This window comes from Pyrus communis, chromosome 14 (assembly GCF_963583255.1).
Source record: "Pyrus communis chromosome 14, drPyrComm1.1, whole genome shotgun sequence".
NCBI classification, from domain to species: domain Eukaryota; kingdom Viridiplantae; phylum Streptophyta; class Magnoliopsida; order Rosales; family Rosaceae; genus Pyrus; species Pyrus communis.
The window spans coordinates 17,553,286-17,570,622 of NC_084816.1; the positions used below are offsets into that span (position 1 = coordinate 17,553,286).

The 17,337-nt window shown below is 36.3% G+C and overlaps 3 protein-coding genes across 4 annotated transcripts; all 3 read right to left on the reverse strand.

Annotated features, from left to right (window-relative positions):
• Positions 1–464: 464 nt before the first annotated feature.
• Positions 465–7,833, reverse strand: LOC137716064 (transcription initiation factor TFIID subunit 6-like). Its single transcript, XM_068455457.1, has 13 exons — positions 7,697–7,833; positions 7,277–7,479; positions 6,727–6,813; positions 5,131–5,232; positions 4,935–5,043; positions 4,536–4,639; positions 4,321–4,455; positions 4,141–4,236; positions 3,858–3,982; positions 3,191–3,323; positions 2,862–2,987; positions 2,665–2,776; positions 465–1,317 (listed from the first exon to the last, which is right to left on the reverse strand). Exons 2-13 carry the CDS (start codon positions 7,400–7,402, stop codon positions 977–979), a joined length of 1,596 nt encoding a protein of 531 aa, XP_068311558.1. The 5' UTR covers positions 7,403–7,479; positions 7,697–7,833; the 3' UTR covers positions 465–976.
• Positions 7,834–9,421: 1,588 nt separating this feature from the next.
• LOC137715219 (syntaxin-52-like) lies at positions 9,422–13,285 on the reverse strand. 2 transcript variants are annotated; one of them, XM_068454466.1, is made up of 6 exons: positions 13,052–13,285; positions 11,511–11,729; positions 10,995–11,197; positions 10,793–10,893; positions 10,628–10,672; positions 9,422–9,737 (listed from the first exon to the last, which is right to left on the reverse strand). In XM_068454466.1, exons 2-6 carry the CDS (start codon positions 11,723–11,725, stop codon positions 9,606–9,608), a joined length of 696 nt encoding a protein of 231 aa, XP_068310567.1. In that variant the 5' UTR covers positions 11,726–11,729; positions 13,052–13,285; the 3' UTR covers positions 9,422–9,605. The 2 variants fall into 2 exon arrangements, with proteins under 2 accessions (XP_068310567.1, XP_068310566.1); XM_068454465.1 differs by lacking the exon at positions 13,052–13,285 and adding an exon at positions 12,882–13,028.
• A 1,080-nt stretch (positions 13,286–14,365) lies between these two features.
• Positions 14,366–17,212, reverse strand: LOC137715099 (NADH dehydrogenase [ubiquinone] 1 alpha subcomplex subunit 2). Its single transcript, XM_068454323.1, has 3 exons — positions 17,067–17,212; positions 16,863–16,969; positions 14,366–14,684 (listed from the first exon to the last, which is right to left on the reverse strand). Exons 1-3 carry the CDS (start codon positions 17,150–17,152, stop codon positions 14,581–14,583), a joined length of 297 nt encoding a protein of 98 aa, XP_068310424.1. The 5' UTR covers positions 17,153–17,212; the 3' UTR covers positions 14,366–14,580.
• Positions 17,213–17,337: the final 125 nt, after the last annotated feature.

Genomic DNA, 17,337 nt, shown 5'->3' on the forward strand with positions numbered 1-17,337 from the left:
AAAACTTTCATGTTGTGATGATTAAAAGTGTATAATTTTGGGTGTTTTGATTAGTTTTCCCTAATTGGAAGGTTGGTGTAAAATCCACTCTCTAGGTCTAATTGGAAATTGGAATTCAGGGACAAACACATAACTGCATCTCCAATTCCATATAAAGTCATAAACGAACAAGCAACAACAAGGATAACGTTCCAAGCCAAACCAAACATACTTGTATGGGAGCAACGCAAACTTTGGCTTCACCAAATTGTCAAAAAGTATTGAAAACATGACGATGACTCTCGACAGCAGCGTTAGAAATCGTACAGAAATGACTCGCACGGACATATTCCTCTGACCCTCACTTCATTTGTTAAACGTTTCTGTTGAGAGCAAAGCAACACGAAGTTTTAAGTAAAACTTGGCTTACGCGTTATGATTACGTTGGATGAGTGATTTTGGTTAGGGGAAGTAATTTTCGCACACCTCTATTTATGTATGACCCTCGATTCTTCTTTGCTTGCTTTGGTTAGTAGATAATACACGAATTCAAAGTATATGAAGGTGTTTTCAGCAAAAGGCGTTTTCAATAACCACCATTAAATTATTAAGTAGAATTCCAGGAAATAAGGGGGGAAGGGAGCAAGACAGAAGGAACGTTAAAAACACCACCATCCAAGAGCACATAACCTTCATGCTAAAAACAGCAGTTCTATGCTACTTTTTTGTATTTTCCTTTTATGATTGTGATTCTCTGTGGACACATCTCTACCGTCAATCACGCGCTTCTCGGGTCAGCATCACTTCAAACGAACGGTGCCAAAGTTTCAAGCAAGTTCTGCAAGTATAATCTGTCTATTACTTAAGGGCCTGAGATTACCCGAAAAACTTCTGTATGCATACAAATGGATAACCTACAGGACTCTTAACTACAACACAAGAATCAGAGTTAAAAAAAATGATTCACACATTCTTAATACCAATGACAATAAATTAATCACAAGAAGAAAGACAACTCTGGTTTGGGTGTAAAGGAGAACACGCTTTCCCCAAAATATTCGAACAACGATGCCATTAGATGTCCTGCGTCTGTCTCCTCTTTCCACGCCTGAGCAAGAACTGTTGACCCCTTTACCATTTTCCCACTGACCTCCCTTCCTAACATGTGTTCCTTTGGTAACTGGTGGGACATCGATACAGATGTGGAGAATCCACCTGCAGCTCCTTGCATGTCAACTTGCATGGAGTTCATTGGCATTGCTCCCACCGCACCATCAGTAGCTAGTTTTTTGAGTGGTGGTTGTTGCATCATGTTGTCTGTGCTTGCTTTGCGTTTATCTAGATTGAACAGGAGGTTAAGCACAAGGATGATATGGGAAAAAGTACATATTCAACTTAATTGAGGTAAACAAACTTGTCACCATCTTCAAACCATGTTCTCTCGAGGCTAAAGCTACCATGTGAAGGGAAGAAACATGTGTTTTGCATAAATTTTTACAGCTCTAAGCAGATTGGTCTTACAAAGAAAATATTTTTGGTTAGCTGTATTATAGTTGCATACGTTTGACCCATGCAAACGCATATCCCGAGGCCAGTATGCATGTGCACGGAGGGAGAAACTTAAAGAGGCAATTAAGAAGAATCAAGTATTGAACCAGATTTACAGTATAATTTCACCCTTACCATGTTCCTTGAAAGATTGAAACAACAAACACTATACAGGACAACATTTCTAACACCCAAAACCATTCAATAGGCCAGTATAATTCATACCATTCTGAAGTTTCCATTATCACTTTATTTCCTGTCAGTTCTACAACCACACACCGAATTTAGTGACAAACAGAAGCAAACACTGACAATGACCATCTAAAACTAATGCTATATCAAAAATCCATCACTTGCAACTTACATTACAGAAGCATGGACAACAATGATTCTGTCAGAATTATATTAAAAGCCAATATCTGATCTCCACAGTTATAGGCCATGCATCGTTTTTCAACAAACTTGGCACAAAACACATCTATTCCAATTCTGCTTGGTATGAGATATCAGCCTCATTAAGTGGGTGGATTTACATACAGTATATCATAGCACATACATGCATCACCTTGTCTCACACTCAACCATCTTCCAAAGGGAGACAATTACTAGCTACTCTATGGCTCATTATACTATCTTTAGTATCTTTTAATACAGCCACAAATTCCACTGTAGTTGGATTATCATCATGATTATTTAGTGGTTATCACGAATACTATGTTTGTCCATATATTTATCAAAGTTAGATTACTACCTGATTTCTCATTTAGCTGTTGTTTTGTAAAGACAATCCTCAAATAGGAATACTGTGTTTGTCCATATGCTTATCACATTTAGATGACTACCTGATTCCTTATTTAGCTGTTATTTTGTAAAGACAATCCTCAAGTAGGTACCTAAGAAGTGAACAGTTTGGATAATAGGATTGCATTGAGTTGGGCCACATGCAATCCTTTCTCTTATGAAAGAAGTTACATCCCTTTCTTAAGTTTTCCAACATAATGTATATACATGTGTGTATGATTCACATTACCCTGAATACTGAACGCAAATCACACCACTCGCACAGAGCAATATGAATGGATCAATGTATGTTCAGGGAACATACCATAGCAATTAAAGAAGTTAAGGAAAGCGTACTTGTCATTGTTGTTGCAACCTTTCCATTCCTTTTCCAAACGGCATGAGCTGGAGGAGACAACAGACTATGGAACAGCTTGAGCCGATCATGCATACATTGGCCAGCAGCATTCTGGAAGTGGCATACCATGTCAAAGTCAATTTGATAGCAAACCCATGCACATAACAACAAAATTCAGATTGAAATATGAACTAACCAGTAAAGCTCCATAGACACGCCAAGCTTCTTGCCTCTTTAACTCATTCTTTTGCTTCTCAAGTATCATTTCTGGCTCAAGAAGTTGCATATACGAATCAAGATTTGGAAGTATGAGTAGACGAACCTGTCCAACATTAAGAAGCATCTCAATTTTCTCAAAGCCAACACAAAAGATGTTTCTAGTAGGAAAAGTAGAAAAACCAAGGCCATGAAGGCAGCCACAATTAAAACTAAATGCAACTGTGCTTAGAAAATATTTCCAACACGCAAGAGACTGCAGCCTTATTAGAAAATTCATGTAACATAAAAGTATGCACTAGAGCATACCACAGTGGGACCAAGAGCTGCTAGCCCTTGAATTGCACCATAATGCTGAGATAATGCTTTTGTTGGATCCAAGAAAGCATGAAGCAGAGTCCTTGTCAAACGTGGTTGAAGATTGTGATAAACATGCCCAAATCTGCAAAAACACACTGCTAATAAAATATAGAAATATCTTGACATAAGGCTAGAATTTTAAATAATCCAGTATCCCATTATTTTTAAACAGTCTGTATGTTGCCAATTTATTCAAAAAGGGTAATTGGTCACAATGTCAGACTAAGTTTTACTAAAATTATAAATCTGGCAGACTGAGTCACCTATGTTAGTTGGAACATGGTTCTTGATTTATGTAAAAGGAGCCCTGACTATAATATACACTTGCAGTGTACTTAGATCACACAACCATTCAATAATGCCATATACACGTTCCAGCCTTTGGCTTAGTATGCGTAAATATAATTGTACGTTACAAGAATGACCTTCACACAATATAAACAAGATTTTCCAATGACCAATGCATGAGACATGATGAACCAAATCAAATTTAACAATCAACTTTTTCTTCTTTTTGGTACGCATATATTGCACAACATTGCTATACTTGTTGCATGTATCTATGCCTTAAACAAAGAAATAGGTTTAACAAAAAATAAATAAAAAAAGTCTTCACCTTTTGCAAATTGAAGACACCAGGTTTGCTGTAAAGTTTCTAAGTTCCCAGTGATTGTCAGTGTATCTATTCCCTAATCTTTTTGCAACAAGGCAGGTAATAACAGATGGCATCAATTGTTGTAGCTGGAACAAATTACAAAATTAGATACACAAAACCTAACTTGAAATGGAACTTTTAAATAGCTGATGGAGAAACTATAAATTCTTCTGAAATATCAGATTGAAGATTATATAGCTACAAAATCTATGTACTTCAACAGTTGATAGAATGCACTGCTTACATAAGGTTCAATATGTATATGAGGATTTTGAAGAAGGCTCCGGACAAGACGCATCAAAGCAAATAGCAGAGGGAAATTATTCAAATTCCGTGTAACCTGAGACAATTGCAGGAAAAAGTCACTTACAATGCATAACAAAAAGCAATCAGTCCCAATTTAAGATATCACCAGAATCACTACCTCATCAGCAACAAAGCATGTGAAGTATGGAACCAACGCATGGAGTCCGGAATCTGTTGCCAAGCTCACTAATGCTTCTTTGAAGAGGGTGGAACTAGACCTGCGAGTAAGCTCTGTAATCTTCTCAAAGTAAAGCTGCAGAGGCAACCACAGGGAAATTGGCATTAGATATTATTTTACGTGAAGTGCACAAAGAACTTGGAAAAAGAAAATACCTGAAGTTCCCTTGACAATACATGCTTAACAGGCAATTTAATCTCTACAGGAAGTCCATCTTCCTTGTATTCAGATTTTTTGACATCAGAGTACGCTGCAAGTGCTACAAAGCAAAGCATTATGGCAATCCAAATTAGTATTGATGGTAAAGTTAACTTTCAAATAAAATTGGTCATACTTCGGAAAACAGAACAATGATTAAGCAAATTATTAGAAATGAAATATACATCATTAATCAGAGCAGAACGTGATTAAATAAGGGGTTTACATAGTGGATATGCAAATTATAATTCAAAATATGATGCCTGCCTCGGCATGGTAGACTAGGAGAAAAACCTTGGTAAAGACTAGATACCTAAATTAGCCAAGAAAATCTTGTATATAAGTTCAGCAGCTACCTTCAACAGAAGCATTTTCTGGAATTGCAGGTTGAACACCTTCAATTGCCAGCCAGTGAGCAGTAATTGATACATCAAGTGGTGCCCTTGGTAAAGGTGCTTCAATGACCTTTAATATCACGCAAAATATAAGAAGAAAGTAATTGATATATTTCGCATAGAAAACCTATATTTCAAGTCATCAACAAGCACTTACATCTTTAAATTCCACATCCTTGTCATCAATGTAGAACAAATCCTTATGTCCAGCAGCTCTCTTGAATCTCAAAGGATCTCCAGAGGCAAACCCATATATTGGCTATTGCATGTAGAAGACATACAAATTTTTATCTTTGTTTATTGAGAAGGTGAACATGAGTTAAACAAATAAAATCAGAAACTAAAAGCAATGGACAACCTTTTCAAACTTAAGGGCCGTTTGATAACCATTCCGCTTTCAGTTCTTGGTTTTCACTTTTTTGAAAACTTAAAACTGAAATCTTGTTTGGTAACTATTTTCTGTTTTTTAAAAAAAAATGGAAACTAAAAACCATACACTGAAAACTCAAGAAAGTAGTTATCAGTTTTTTTTTTTTTTTTTTTTTTTTTTTTTTTTGTGAAAACAAAAATTGAAAACTGACTACCTAAAAAGAGTTCAGTTTTCAAAAAAGTGAAAACAAAAGGTGAAAATGAGATGGTTATCAAACTGCCCCTTAGAAATTCCTATTTTTCAGCACAGTATCCACACACATGGGACAAACATGATACACTTTAAGACGCTCAAAGACACACAAACCCCTAACAAACCAAAAAAGGAGGAGGAAGAGGAGGGGTTTTTTTTTTTTTTTTTTTTGGTGTGGGTGGGGAGGGAATGTTGGCTTAGACATGTGGAGCACCATTCTATCCATCAGTTAATAGATCCTACCACACTATATCAGACTGCATAACATATCCGCTCCCTCAAAATTTATTATAATTTCATTTTCTGCGAAAATGATCCCACATCTCTTTCTATATACATATAAGAACAGTGCGTACCGAGGTGTGAAGTGGGAGAGAAGGTATTTCATAATTGGATTAAGGTTTTGAATAACTCATGCAGCACGTCCTTGAACAATACTCAAGGCTTTGGGCTGAGTAGTCACAAAGAGAAACAAATGGGACCTATCACAGGAATGTCACAAAATCCCCCGTTCTTGGGAACCAAATAGAAATGGGACCTATCGGGTCTATCTTGTAGAGGTGCTCACATTGCATTCTCATATCAAGGCTAGGAAGCAAATAAAATGGTTTAGGGGCTTTCCTGCACAGCGTAGATAGAAGGCGAAGAAGGCCCCTTTCCAGGAGATTGTCACAAGATTTCATTCCTATTAGAGTATTGAATACTTTTATCCTTCTAAGAATCTTTTCCCATCTCCTTTATCTTACGAGTCCAGGAAGCATTTTTCTGTTTAGGGTTCAGACTTAATTCCATTTTTCTGTTCAATAGAGTTCAGACTTAATTCCATAAAAGATCCCCAAGGTCTTACCATAAAGATTATAAGTTCTAACGTGTATACTACAATGTATTAATCATACAACAAAAAGATGCTCCAAGCATTTAACTAAACGTTAACAGAGTTCCAAAAAGACAAAAAAAAAGAAAAAAAAAAAAAAAAAAAAAAAGCAAGCAAACTAACAGAAAGAAAACTGAGACAATTTATAAAGCATTTAGAATGAAAGGAAGCAATCTTTACTCTCCAAGATAAAGAAAACCACAAAATTAAAACACCTCCTCAAAGGTACTCATATCTGAAAATAAATTACGGCTTACGTCCACGTTTCTTAATTTAAGTGCACTATCCACATCATCTGTAGTCAGAATAGTCCGTCTCGAATGCCGCATGCATTTAATTGCCTCCTGCAATTATAAAATGACAAGCATTTATTTCCTCACTGGCATAAATGGAACGCATAGACCACATAATGAACTCAAACCTATTATTTGCTTAACTGAACGATAATCTACCTTAAAGAAGAAAACAAGAAGTTGCTTCTCGGCTTGAACTTTTCCCTTGACTCTTATTTACAGATTAAATTTTTCCCTTAACTCTTATTTACCGATAAGAAAACCAAACATTTAAGGGGATATTTTGTAAAATAATATTTTTGAGTTACAATTGGCAATGAAGGATAAGAATTTACACTTCAACACTCTCGGATATGTCCAATTCATACATCCAAATGCAACAAGTAAATTAAAGTTAGTTCTTTCATTTTTGTGAAAACCAAATGTTGAACCAATCTACAACCACACAAATGCCAAATTATACTGAATAAAATTGAGCACAAAGCTACTGTAACAGCATTAACAAAGCAAATACCTGCATGATCTCTCGGACCCGGTACTCAACATCCGGGGTAAGAGCAAGAGCGACATCGGGGGACAAATTGGAAATGCCAATGCTCTGTGCTACAACTTCTATCGCTTCTTTCGGCACATTACTCATCTTTATTTGATTTGACAATTTTTTTTCGCTTAATTCTTACATAAACCCTCTTGCATCAATGGCCAACGCCACTGGTTCTGTAAAGCAATTACCAAATTAACAAGAAAAACCCTAATTCGCAAAGGAATTGGCCAATTGGGTATGAAATTTTGTAGCAAATTTTGCAGGGAAACGAGATTAAGCAGAAAGAAAGTCCCAAAATTTGCATATGAAGAGCAATATAGGTATATACATATATTATACATGCAATTTAACCTGTGCAGAGAAAGAGTGTTTTGAGAAGAAGAAATTTACCTGAAAATCGCACGGAATCGGACTTTAGGTTTGACTGTAATGGTGGACGACGAGTACCGGTGATGAAGTCAGAGAGCCATGGCTGTCAGTTCAAAAGGAAAGAAAGAGGTTGCTTACTGGGCTTTGTGCCATGTACCTACAAATCAGCATGGCCCAAACTGCAAATGTTTGGCCTACGAGGCCTATAATTTGCCTTCATTGTAAGGCTATCTCCAATTGAAAAGGTTAGATATAACTTTATCTAGAATTATAATTCTGTAAAAATTTATTTTTAAATAAACAGGGTCAGACCATATTCATATATCATCTCCAACCAAAAGTGCTAAACATAGCATCCCCGATAATTTATTAGTTTTAACTTAATATTTTAAATTTATTGGTTAATTTAATTAAACTACCGTTAGAGACTTTCAAATCTTGTCATTGAGTTTGAATCAATTATTGAGCTGAGAAGCTGGGTCCAATAAAAGGGGCTAAGAAAAGGGCTGCATTTGGTTTGCCTAATAGCCCTTTGCCCAAATAATAACTTTGTGGGCTTTATATAATTATACTCTAGTCATCAATTGGAGATGAGTTTTTTTGACAAATCAGAGTATTTTTTGGCTTTTAGACCCTTAGCCCTCTCCATTGGAGATGGCCTAAGGTATTGGAATTTGAGACATTTTTTCAAGATTGGAAAAATATGTATCCTTGAACTAAATGAAAGGGATAAATGTCACTAATAGTACAGTTCAAGTACATTCTCCACTTGTGAGAGTTAGGACGGCGAATTCGACTCCAGTAACCGAGGGAAAAATGCCATACCCACTTGGTCAATTCCTTAGCCACTTCTTGCCTCTCATGAACAAAAGCCAGTAGCTTGTAACTCAAGCCCTTGAGAGCATTGATCATTGCTCATGCGGTCATGTTTTCGATTCATTCATCTTCCAACGTTAACGTTAAATCACCAGATATGAATCGTTGTATAAAAAACAAACAAATATGTGATGAAAGTGTATAGAATTGTGTGGAGTTCATTCCCATTACCGTTTGATGTGAAATTTTTTCCAGGGGTTAGTGTTCGACCTTTTTTTGAGTACATCAACATTTTTACATTAAGGGAACAGGAGTTCAACTAAGCCACGCAATAAGCAGTCTAATTTGGTATCAAATTCGTCATCCATGAGATTCGAACCTAAGACCTCTCACTTCTAAACGAAGAGAAATACCACCAGACCGTAGTACTGAATGTTCAACTTTGATCCAAATTATTGAAGATAAAAATGAAGACCAACTCCCTTTCTTTCCCATAAAATTGTTGTCGAGTTCCGGCCTCTAATTAAATAATTAGGACTCGTTGAGTGGACTGAATGAAATTGGGTCTTAGAATTGGTAAAAACTTGTATGACAAGACTTGTAATACATGTATAAGGACAAGTTAAATAACCCACTTTATTGTGGATTCATAACCCCATCATGTTCTGTCATGTCCATCTCACGTTTTGGCACAACAAACAACATATTGAGCTCAAGTCTATTTTAATTGATCACAATCTATTTCATCCAACCCACCAAACGGAGCCTAAAAGAAGAACATCCAATGACAAAGGAATTTTATAAAACTGCTGCTCTTACGAATGACTGATTGTTTTGAGTTGATGTCAAAGTCTTTCAAAACATGCTTCCAAATTCATTCATGCATATTAACCGATAGGAACGATGTATCAAACAATGAAAAACAGAAAATATTCAAAGATGGTACTAATACGTGCCAATAAATAAAATTTACAATTATTTCAACAACACACAAATTCACAAACCCAAAAAACCAAGAAAGCCGAATACATCATTAAAACGAAGACAGCAATCCACATCGAACACACACAAACTGGAAATCATGAGACTCGGTATAGACTTATAGTTGGCATGATTACAAGTATTTGATCAGCAAAAAAATCACAGCAATCAGAACTACTATCCCGACGACAGATAAAAGCATGCACATGCAAGAGCAACCACCCTTTGTCCGCTTGTTCAAAACTGCCAAGTTCTTCTGCACCCGCTGTTTTGGCAATAACGGTTAGACAATATTATGTGATTAATATTTGTTCACGTTAAACTAGCGCAGTTCTTAAGGAAAGAAGGCAAAGAAATTAAAACAATCAACTTCAGCGACAGTCCTTGGCACGATATAATACCCCCACAGAGACTATAACACGCTCTAAAAGCTTCATCACCAAACCTCAAATCAAATCTGGAATCTAATTCATATGATTCTAGTTCGTCTGCAAGCCTTTTTTTCACTGTAAGACACCACCCAAAGTCTTTGAATAGGATATTTTTTGAGAAGTTGCCTACCAAACACGGTTCTTTGAATTTAAAAAGTTAAATCAAAACTTGAATTTTTTTTTTTTTTAAAGTCAAATTTTGTAGTCCTATTCTTAAGTAGGATACCAAATGGGGCCTAAGCTATTCCTCACGATCCGAGCCAAAACCCTCAGTTTGGAGTTACATATGTAAAAACATGAACCACTGGCTGTCCAAAAGATGAAAAAAGAATAAAGAATTTTATCACTTAAATCCCATCACTTTCCTTCAGTCTCTCTAGCAATTCCTAACATCTTTAAAGTAACATAATTTTCTTCACTTGACAGCATCTAATATTTCCTCCTATTGTGCTTACTTTTAGTAATAATTTTTTCCTAAGAAATACCAAGCAAAGAATTAACTACAGCCCACACTAATCAAAATGCATTTTATGAACGACAAGATGCTCTAAAAAAATTTCCACCAGGGACACATCTTTGCTTGTCAAGGTACACAATAGTCTTTTTTTCACTGTTGATTTTCTTTGTCTCCGGGAATTAAAACAGGTGGGAAGAAAAGACGTGTGCAACAGTCATTTGCTAAACAAGGGTCCACAATAATTTAAAATACGAGTTAGATGATTACCCGTAGCCGAGAGTCCGTAACTTCCACATGATCATCCAAGTCATCCTGCACAATGGGCCAGAAAGAATAAGTAATACTGAGAGTACAAATACATTTTAGATAAATAAGTAATTACTATTTAGATGGAAGATTCAAAAGCACAAGTACTAGAACGCAAGGACATACAATAAGTCTAGTGTGTAGGTCAAGTTCTTCATTGACTGCCAATGCAATATGTTTTGTGCTTATTACAGTCTCCTCCAATTTCTCAAGCCCCTCATCTTGCTCTGCTTCATAGGAACATCATGTAAAGATCAATATTGTGAAAATCAAACCTTGTGCAAATATTACAGAACAACAAATAGTTAGATCCGGATAAGGAGCTTGCCTTTCATAATTTGTCTTTGCAAACCAACAAGGCCGTAGTTGTCTAGTCCAACTGTTCTTCCCATGGCATCAGTTTTATTTATTTCTGACCCCAGCAAGCTATCTCGGTTGGAAGAGTTGGACGTCAATGTTGAAGCCATCTGCTTCACTTTCGATCTTAAATTTCCTATCATATCCTTTCGACGATTCATCTCCTTCTCTGATCTGAGTTTCAAAAATGGCAGCATAAAAAATGTCATACAATGATAGTCAGAAGTATCTTTAACATTATGATGGACTATCTTACAATAAATATGTTTGATTTTGATCAAAAGTTTCATGAGCTTTTATCACAAAAGGTGATCACATGAAATACATACTCAAAGAACTCATAACTAGGGAATAAACCCCATCACATGCTACATTGACCAATAGAAACCGGAAATGAAAGAAGAGCATACAACATTGTTCAATTCCTATATTTGTTCCAATAGCAGTTTGGTGTATGCATTAAAACAAGTCAACTATGATGACTTACATGTGCTGTTTTCCAGGGAGTTTTGACAGAAGGGACTGTAAGCTATCAAGTCTAGTCCCCAATATTGTAATCTTCCGCCGTATAGCAGAGACATGACGCTGGGTGTCAGGACCTGCAGGCAATGTACTCAGTTCGGATATCATACCACTGATATCATCAGCAAGTTTTGTTGCTTCGTTATATTCCTTTATCCATGAGTCCGAAGAAGATGCCATTGTACTGAAATAAAAAGGGCAAATTATCTCATCAATAACGTACTCAGGGATTGCTTTTGTACAAATGAACTCAATATCTTTAAATATATTTGGGCCTTGCATAGGCTTATAAAAATCAGATGACAAGCAAAATACAAGGTTAACCGTGGGCAGGAGATTATATCTAGAATAGCACCGCATAAGGATATTTCATCTTTCTGGTTAGCACAATTTTAGTTTTCCCCAAGAACTTTACCAACCCACCATATCTTTGACCTTAAGCTGAAAAGACAGAGGATTTATTTGGTACGAGTAACACAGCATGAGCAGTACTTGTTTGGTTGATAAGCACTTAAGAAACAAATATAAATTCGCATCAAAATCAACAGTTCCCTCTCCTCTATGTAATCCTGCAGCTAATTTCCAATTAATTTAAACCTATCAATACCAAAGCATTGTCACCTAGCTATAAATTCAGCCCAAACTACTAAATGCTTTTTGGCAAAATAAAAGTGCCGTGTTGACCGAGTGCAAACCAAGAAACTTCTCAGAAATGCATATCCAGCTGAACACAGTTACACCACCATCTTTTGGAGCATAAACTTCCACATATAAGATCTCTATATATTTAGTCCAATCTTACTGACTCTAAAAACTACTATATCCACGACGAACCCAAAACATTAACATACATCAGGAACATTGCCTACTTCCAAAATGGTAACAATTACACTTTCTACCAGAATTTGATCAAAAATCTACAGCACCATATAAAGGACCTCTAGCTTAGAAAAATTGATGGAAACCAGCTAACAAGTACATTGCATCAACTCATCACAAAAATCCTGCTTGTCTCGTTTACTGTGGGCCATAACTAAGCTCTTAATTTGCCTAATTCTAAGTAAGTTGAGTGGACTACGTGAACATTCTTCCACCAATTCTTCTAATCGATAGCGCTCAAGTCTCAACCGAGAGCAACAAAAGTAATAAGAAAATTCTCAAAGCAAAAAGATGCAAATCGAGTGCTTTGAAGCAACAAATCCACAATTCAAGCTGGGTAAAACAAGTTGAACCAATTCAAGTAAATATTCAATCAAAGCAACTGATGCCCAGATAAAATCGATGCAAATTCAAAACTTGAAACAAATTAAGAACTAATTAAACAACATGCACAAACCTAAACGATCCCACGTAACCCATAATTCGCCAAAAAAAATGCTGATCGACCCAAAATTGTAATCGAAATTGTCAAAAAGAAACGAAGAAATTTTTGATCTCGACCATAAATATACGGGGGGAAACAAGATTGAAATAGATATGATCCCAATGTAGAGGGTGATGAATTACCTGATTTAGGGATTGCGACTGTGGGCCGTGGAGAATGGGGCGATCGGAACAAGGTCGTATCGGGATAGTGACGAGAATGGAGACGAGGGAGACAGTTTAACTTTAACGGGAGGAGACGACGTCGTACGGCACAACCAACCAACACCACAGGGGAGAAGGAGAGGGCAGAGACTTTGTCCCCGACGTCGACGTGGTGGACACCGCACCCAGAATTATTACAAGTCTTTAGGTTGCTGTGTGTCCTACACGGTGTCTTTATTGTCGTGGTACCAAAGTCTTATCCTTCCTTTACGTTGCCAATCGTATTCAATACGTTAATTTAACAAATTTACCGTTTAACAGAAAAAAAATAAAAAATAAAAAATTTCCACTTAATTACACCTTCAATTAATAAGACTTAAATAATTATTAGTTATTTAGTAAAATGATAAATAAAATTTTGTATTTTTTATAATTTGAAAATGTATTTGGCCCTTTAGCTCGAGATAATTTTATGGGAATGAAAACTTAGAAAACGTAGCTGGTATCAAAGAACACGATTAATCAATTTGTGTTTGGTTGTAATATTTTTGTAATAGTCCCTTTCCGTTGATGATTCCTCAAATAAGCTAGATGGACCCAATCTATAGTAAATTTTGATGGTCCAATCGTTGAACGTTCATCTCTTAATTCAAAGATTATTTTCGAAAAAAAAAGCATCAAGACTGAAAATCATGTAACCACTTAATTAGAGAGTAGTCATTTTAGTTACACAAAATTATGTTCGTCTATTTTTTTCATTAAATTAAGACAAGTCGTCTTAAATGATATTCGATTTTGATAAACTTTTTTAGGATGATATATATAAATAAGGGATGAAAATTCGATTGTCGGATTGGTGTCCCTCAATGGAGAGGACCGATGGTGCTGTTGTGGTGACGATGGTGGTTCCAATTGCGGTGGTTGAGGGTGGTGACGACGATAGTGATTGGGGGATGGTGGCGATAGTGGGCTGACATCATGCCCGTGATGTCAACAGTTAAAAAAGGATCAATGAATGGCGGTGTAAGAGTAATGATGGTAAGGGTGGTTGCATTTATAATCCATGTTTTTATTTTCACAATTTTCAATTTGGTTAGGTAAGTGATTTTCACGCTCGCGTACTCCCCCATCATAGTGTTCTCCATTCTTGGCCCTTTGGTTCGAATAAAAATCAAATGACATGAATTAATAAACGTGTGTCGAAAGTGTGAAGAGGTGTGTGAAACATTTTCTTTTGCAACTCACAATGTCGGGTTTGTTTGCATCTTGATAACTAGGCCAACAAAGGGCAAACTCGAAAAGGAAGCGCAGAATTCAAATTCCAGAAGATTTGTTCTTAATGGAAGATGGAAAATACATGAATTATTCAAACTACAACACACGCATTACTGCGGAAGCAACCCAAAGAATCATCTTACACAAGAAACGCCTGATCTATATAAAGGGCAGGCGTCAGAGGAATGAATTTCCCGTGAATGCAAATTTATTTCATTTCACACTGTCGATTATCAGGCTTTCAGAGACTCCCCCACTTTAACAAGGTCCTCTAGTGCCTTTGAAATCTGTGGCTCTGTTAAACCTTCCAATCGAACGCCCCTCTCAACACCCATGTCTGTTAAATAATCAAACGTTTAGTTTGCGGAGCAATATGGTGCAAAATTCCAGTTAACAGAACACGACTAAAGAACCAAAAAAGGAACGTACATAGGTTGAATAAAAGTACATTAAGAATGAGCAATATAACGAGAAGGACTTAGATGGAACAGGTTCACCGCCATGTGGCGTCTCAATCCAATAACACATTGCGATGTGGAGAAAAACTTGCACATGATATTGCATTATTGGACGAGGGAAGCCAAATGGCGGTGAACCCATTCCATCTAAGTCCTCCCATATCAGACCATGACACAGCGTGGCAGAAAGTGCGTCATTAAGTACAGGCACCTTATTGTGAAGGGAGAGTGTTGTTTATCATTCGTCAAGTAGTCATATCCAAACCCACTTTGCTGTTAATCCTCACCCAATATGACGACTAGATAGGTAAAGCTGTTATCCAATAGGGTGAAAGCAGGCAGACTCGAGTCCCTACACCTTTAAGGTTGCTTATTGCAAAATTTCTCTATACTTGATATACAATTCTAACATGACCTATTCAAATTAGTCCATGCACGTCCATAACATGTGCGTTATTGGTAAAATAGAAAGCATAGCCAAGCCTTGGGATTTCTAAAGGATTCCGTACAGAAGAAATGAAATAAGAGGAAATTAATAAAAGTTTTAGCTCCAACTTTTAAAAAATCCTATGAACCAACTGGTGGAAGCTAGCTAGAACCATTATTGTTCGGCCACCTGAAAAAGACATGTTCTATTGCTAGCAATCATGCTCTTCTAAGTGACGGAACCTAAATTCTTCTTCTTTTGACCTCTCGTGGCATCTTCAACTTAAACAAAATACATAAATTTGGTGACACATGTCATAACAGTAACTGAAACTCAGCACATCAGAGTAACAGGGGCGACATCTATCTTTTTCATACATCTAATATTGTTTGACTAAACCTAACATCCTGAAACTTTAGTTCAGGAATTAACTTATTTTCAAAAGTTATCAATAATCAAATAACTAGAATTTTCTAAGGCTTTAAATACACATTTTTGTTCATACATATGATGGAGGTGAAGAAAACAAGCACTTGACCGGTAAATATTCAAACTTTTTATTCAATCACTTGTAATTAGTTCATAGGACAAAGGAAAAATAAAAACTCATTTTCCACACTGAACCAAAGAAAAAACATGGTAAATAGTTTTAACCAATAAATTATAAAATGTTCAATGCACTTGCCCAAGATACTGCTGCACCCCTTTTTCCGTTACTTAGCAGTTTTCACATGCATCTTGAAGTGAAACATAGTTCTAGTTATAATAAAAGGGTATTATTGCAAGTCTAGACTACAAACATATTGAAGTGTTCCGACAATTAGAAATCTCAAGTTCCTCTAGTTGATCAGCTCCCACTAAACCTAAAACAATTTTTTTTTTTTTTGAAATTATCAGCCAACGATGGTTGGTTGAGTTAGTAAGGATTGTTCTTTGCATTATACCAAGGCCTAGTTCCGGCCCTGCTGCCGGCAATCCCTCTTGGTGGGCTATCTGTAAAAACCAAAAAAGAGGCTAAAAGTCTAAGACCCCTCTGTAAGTTCTCAAAGAGCCTCAAAGAGGCTTGTGGTATGCCCTGAGGGGATGGAGTAGCCTCCCCTCCTCCTAAACTTTTTTTCACCCAAAAAAAACCTATCATCCCCTCTCAAACATTTTCTCCTTATCCAATATATATTTTCTCCTTACTAACTCAGATCTATTTTCTCTCTTCCCACTATTCTCTTATTTCCCCTTCTCTATATTTGCTTAAAAACTAAAAAATGTTATAAAAAAAGGCCCTAAAATGAGCAGACTCCATCATTTAAAAGATGCATATACTTGTGTGCGTAAGTGCGTGCTTATTAGAAACCATCTTATGAATCATTAAAAAGACTGGAATCCAAGTAGCAACCAAACAGACGGCAGTCATATGTTGGATTCCATAATTATTCATAAATCACAAGGCAATGCAGTGAGAGCTAATATCTACCTTAACCCAATGATGATACACAATTCTTTTTTTTTTTTTTGTTGAAAACGACACACAATATTTACTTGAATTTAAGCATTTCGAATTCTAAAAATCACTGAAAAATATAAAAATAAAAATAAAAATCAATATAAAAAAAAAGGAAGGGTGGGATGGGAATACCATATCTAGCCCACAACTGAGGTTCAATCCCTCTGCATTCACGAATTAAGATGGGCAATTTGGGGTTTGCACTCTTCAGATCCTTGTAATTCTTCTCCACAAATGTTCTGCAAATTCAAACAAAGATTTACCATTTCTGTAAAAAATAAATAATGAATAATAAATAATTTAAAATAATAAAAAAGAAAAAGCGATTGAATGGACCTGGTCGATGCGCTTGAAGGGGACGATTGGCAGAGCAAAACCCTAATCTCCTTCAAGTTCTGAGATAGCTTCCCTCTCCATGCCATTTTCTCTCTCTACCCCTCTCTCTCTAACTCGCAAGCTTGAGGATGAATAAGTTCTGCCAAGGTCTGTTAATCGCTTTGTGACTCTCGGGTCCAACGACTTGTCGTGCGATTTTACGACATGTCGTTTCATCTGTTTGAAAGATTGAAATTTAGATGGGGGCATTTAGCAAAAGATAAAGTTGGAA

Bases quoted from the DNA above. Each gene is read 5' to 3' on its own strand.
- LOC137716064 (XM_068455457.1), bottom strand. From the start codon at position 7,402: ATGAGTAATGTGCCGAAAGAAGCGATAGAAGTTGTAGCACAGAGCATT. The intron at 5,233-6,726 runs GTAAGCCGTAAT...TACATGCAATAG, and splicing joins TTAAATTAAGAAACGTGGAC to CCAATATATGGGTTTGCCTC. The intron at 3,324-3,857 runs GTGAAGACTTTT...GTGTTTTTGCAG, and splicing joins GTGTCTTCAATTTGCAAAAG to ATTTGGGCATGTTTATCACA.
- LOC137715219 (XM_068454465.1), bottom strand. From the start codon at position 12,904: ATGGGTTACGTGGGATCGTTTAG. The intron at 11,198-11,510 runs GTAAGTCATCAT...TTTGAAACTCAG, and splicing joins CTCCCTGGAAAACAGCACAT to ATCAGAGAAGGAGATGAATC. The intron at 9,738-10,627 runs GTAATCATCTAA...TTGCCAAAACAG, and splicing joins TTACGGACTCTCGGCTACGG to CGGGTGCAGAAGAACTTGGC.
- LOC137715099 (XM_068454323.1), bottom strand. From the start codon at position 17,152: ATGGCATGGAGAGGGAAGCTATCTCAGAACTTGAAGGAGATTAGGGTT. The intron at 16,970-17,066 runs GTCCATTCAATC...TTGAATTTGCAG, and splicing joins CCTTCAAGCGCATCGACCAG to AACATTTGTGGAGAAGAATT. The intron at 14,685-16,862 runs GTATTCCCATCC...ATTATTTAACAG, and splicing joins TCAGTTGTGGGCTAGATATG to ACATGGGTGTTGAGAGGGGC.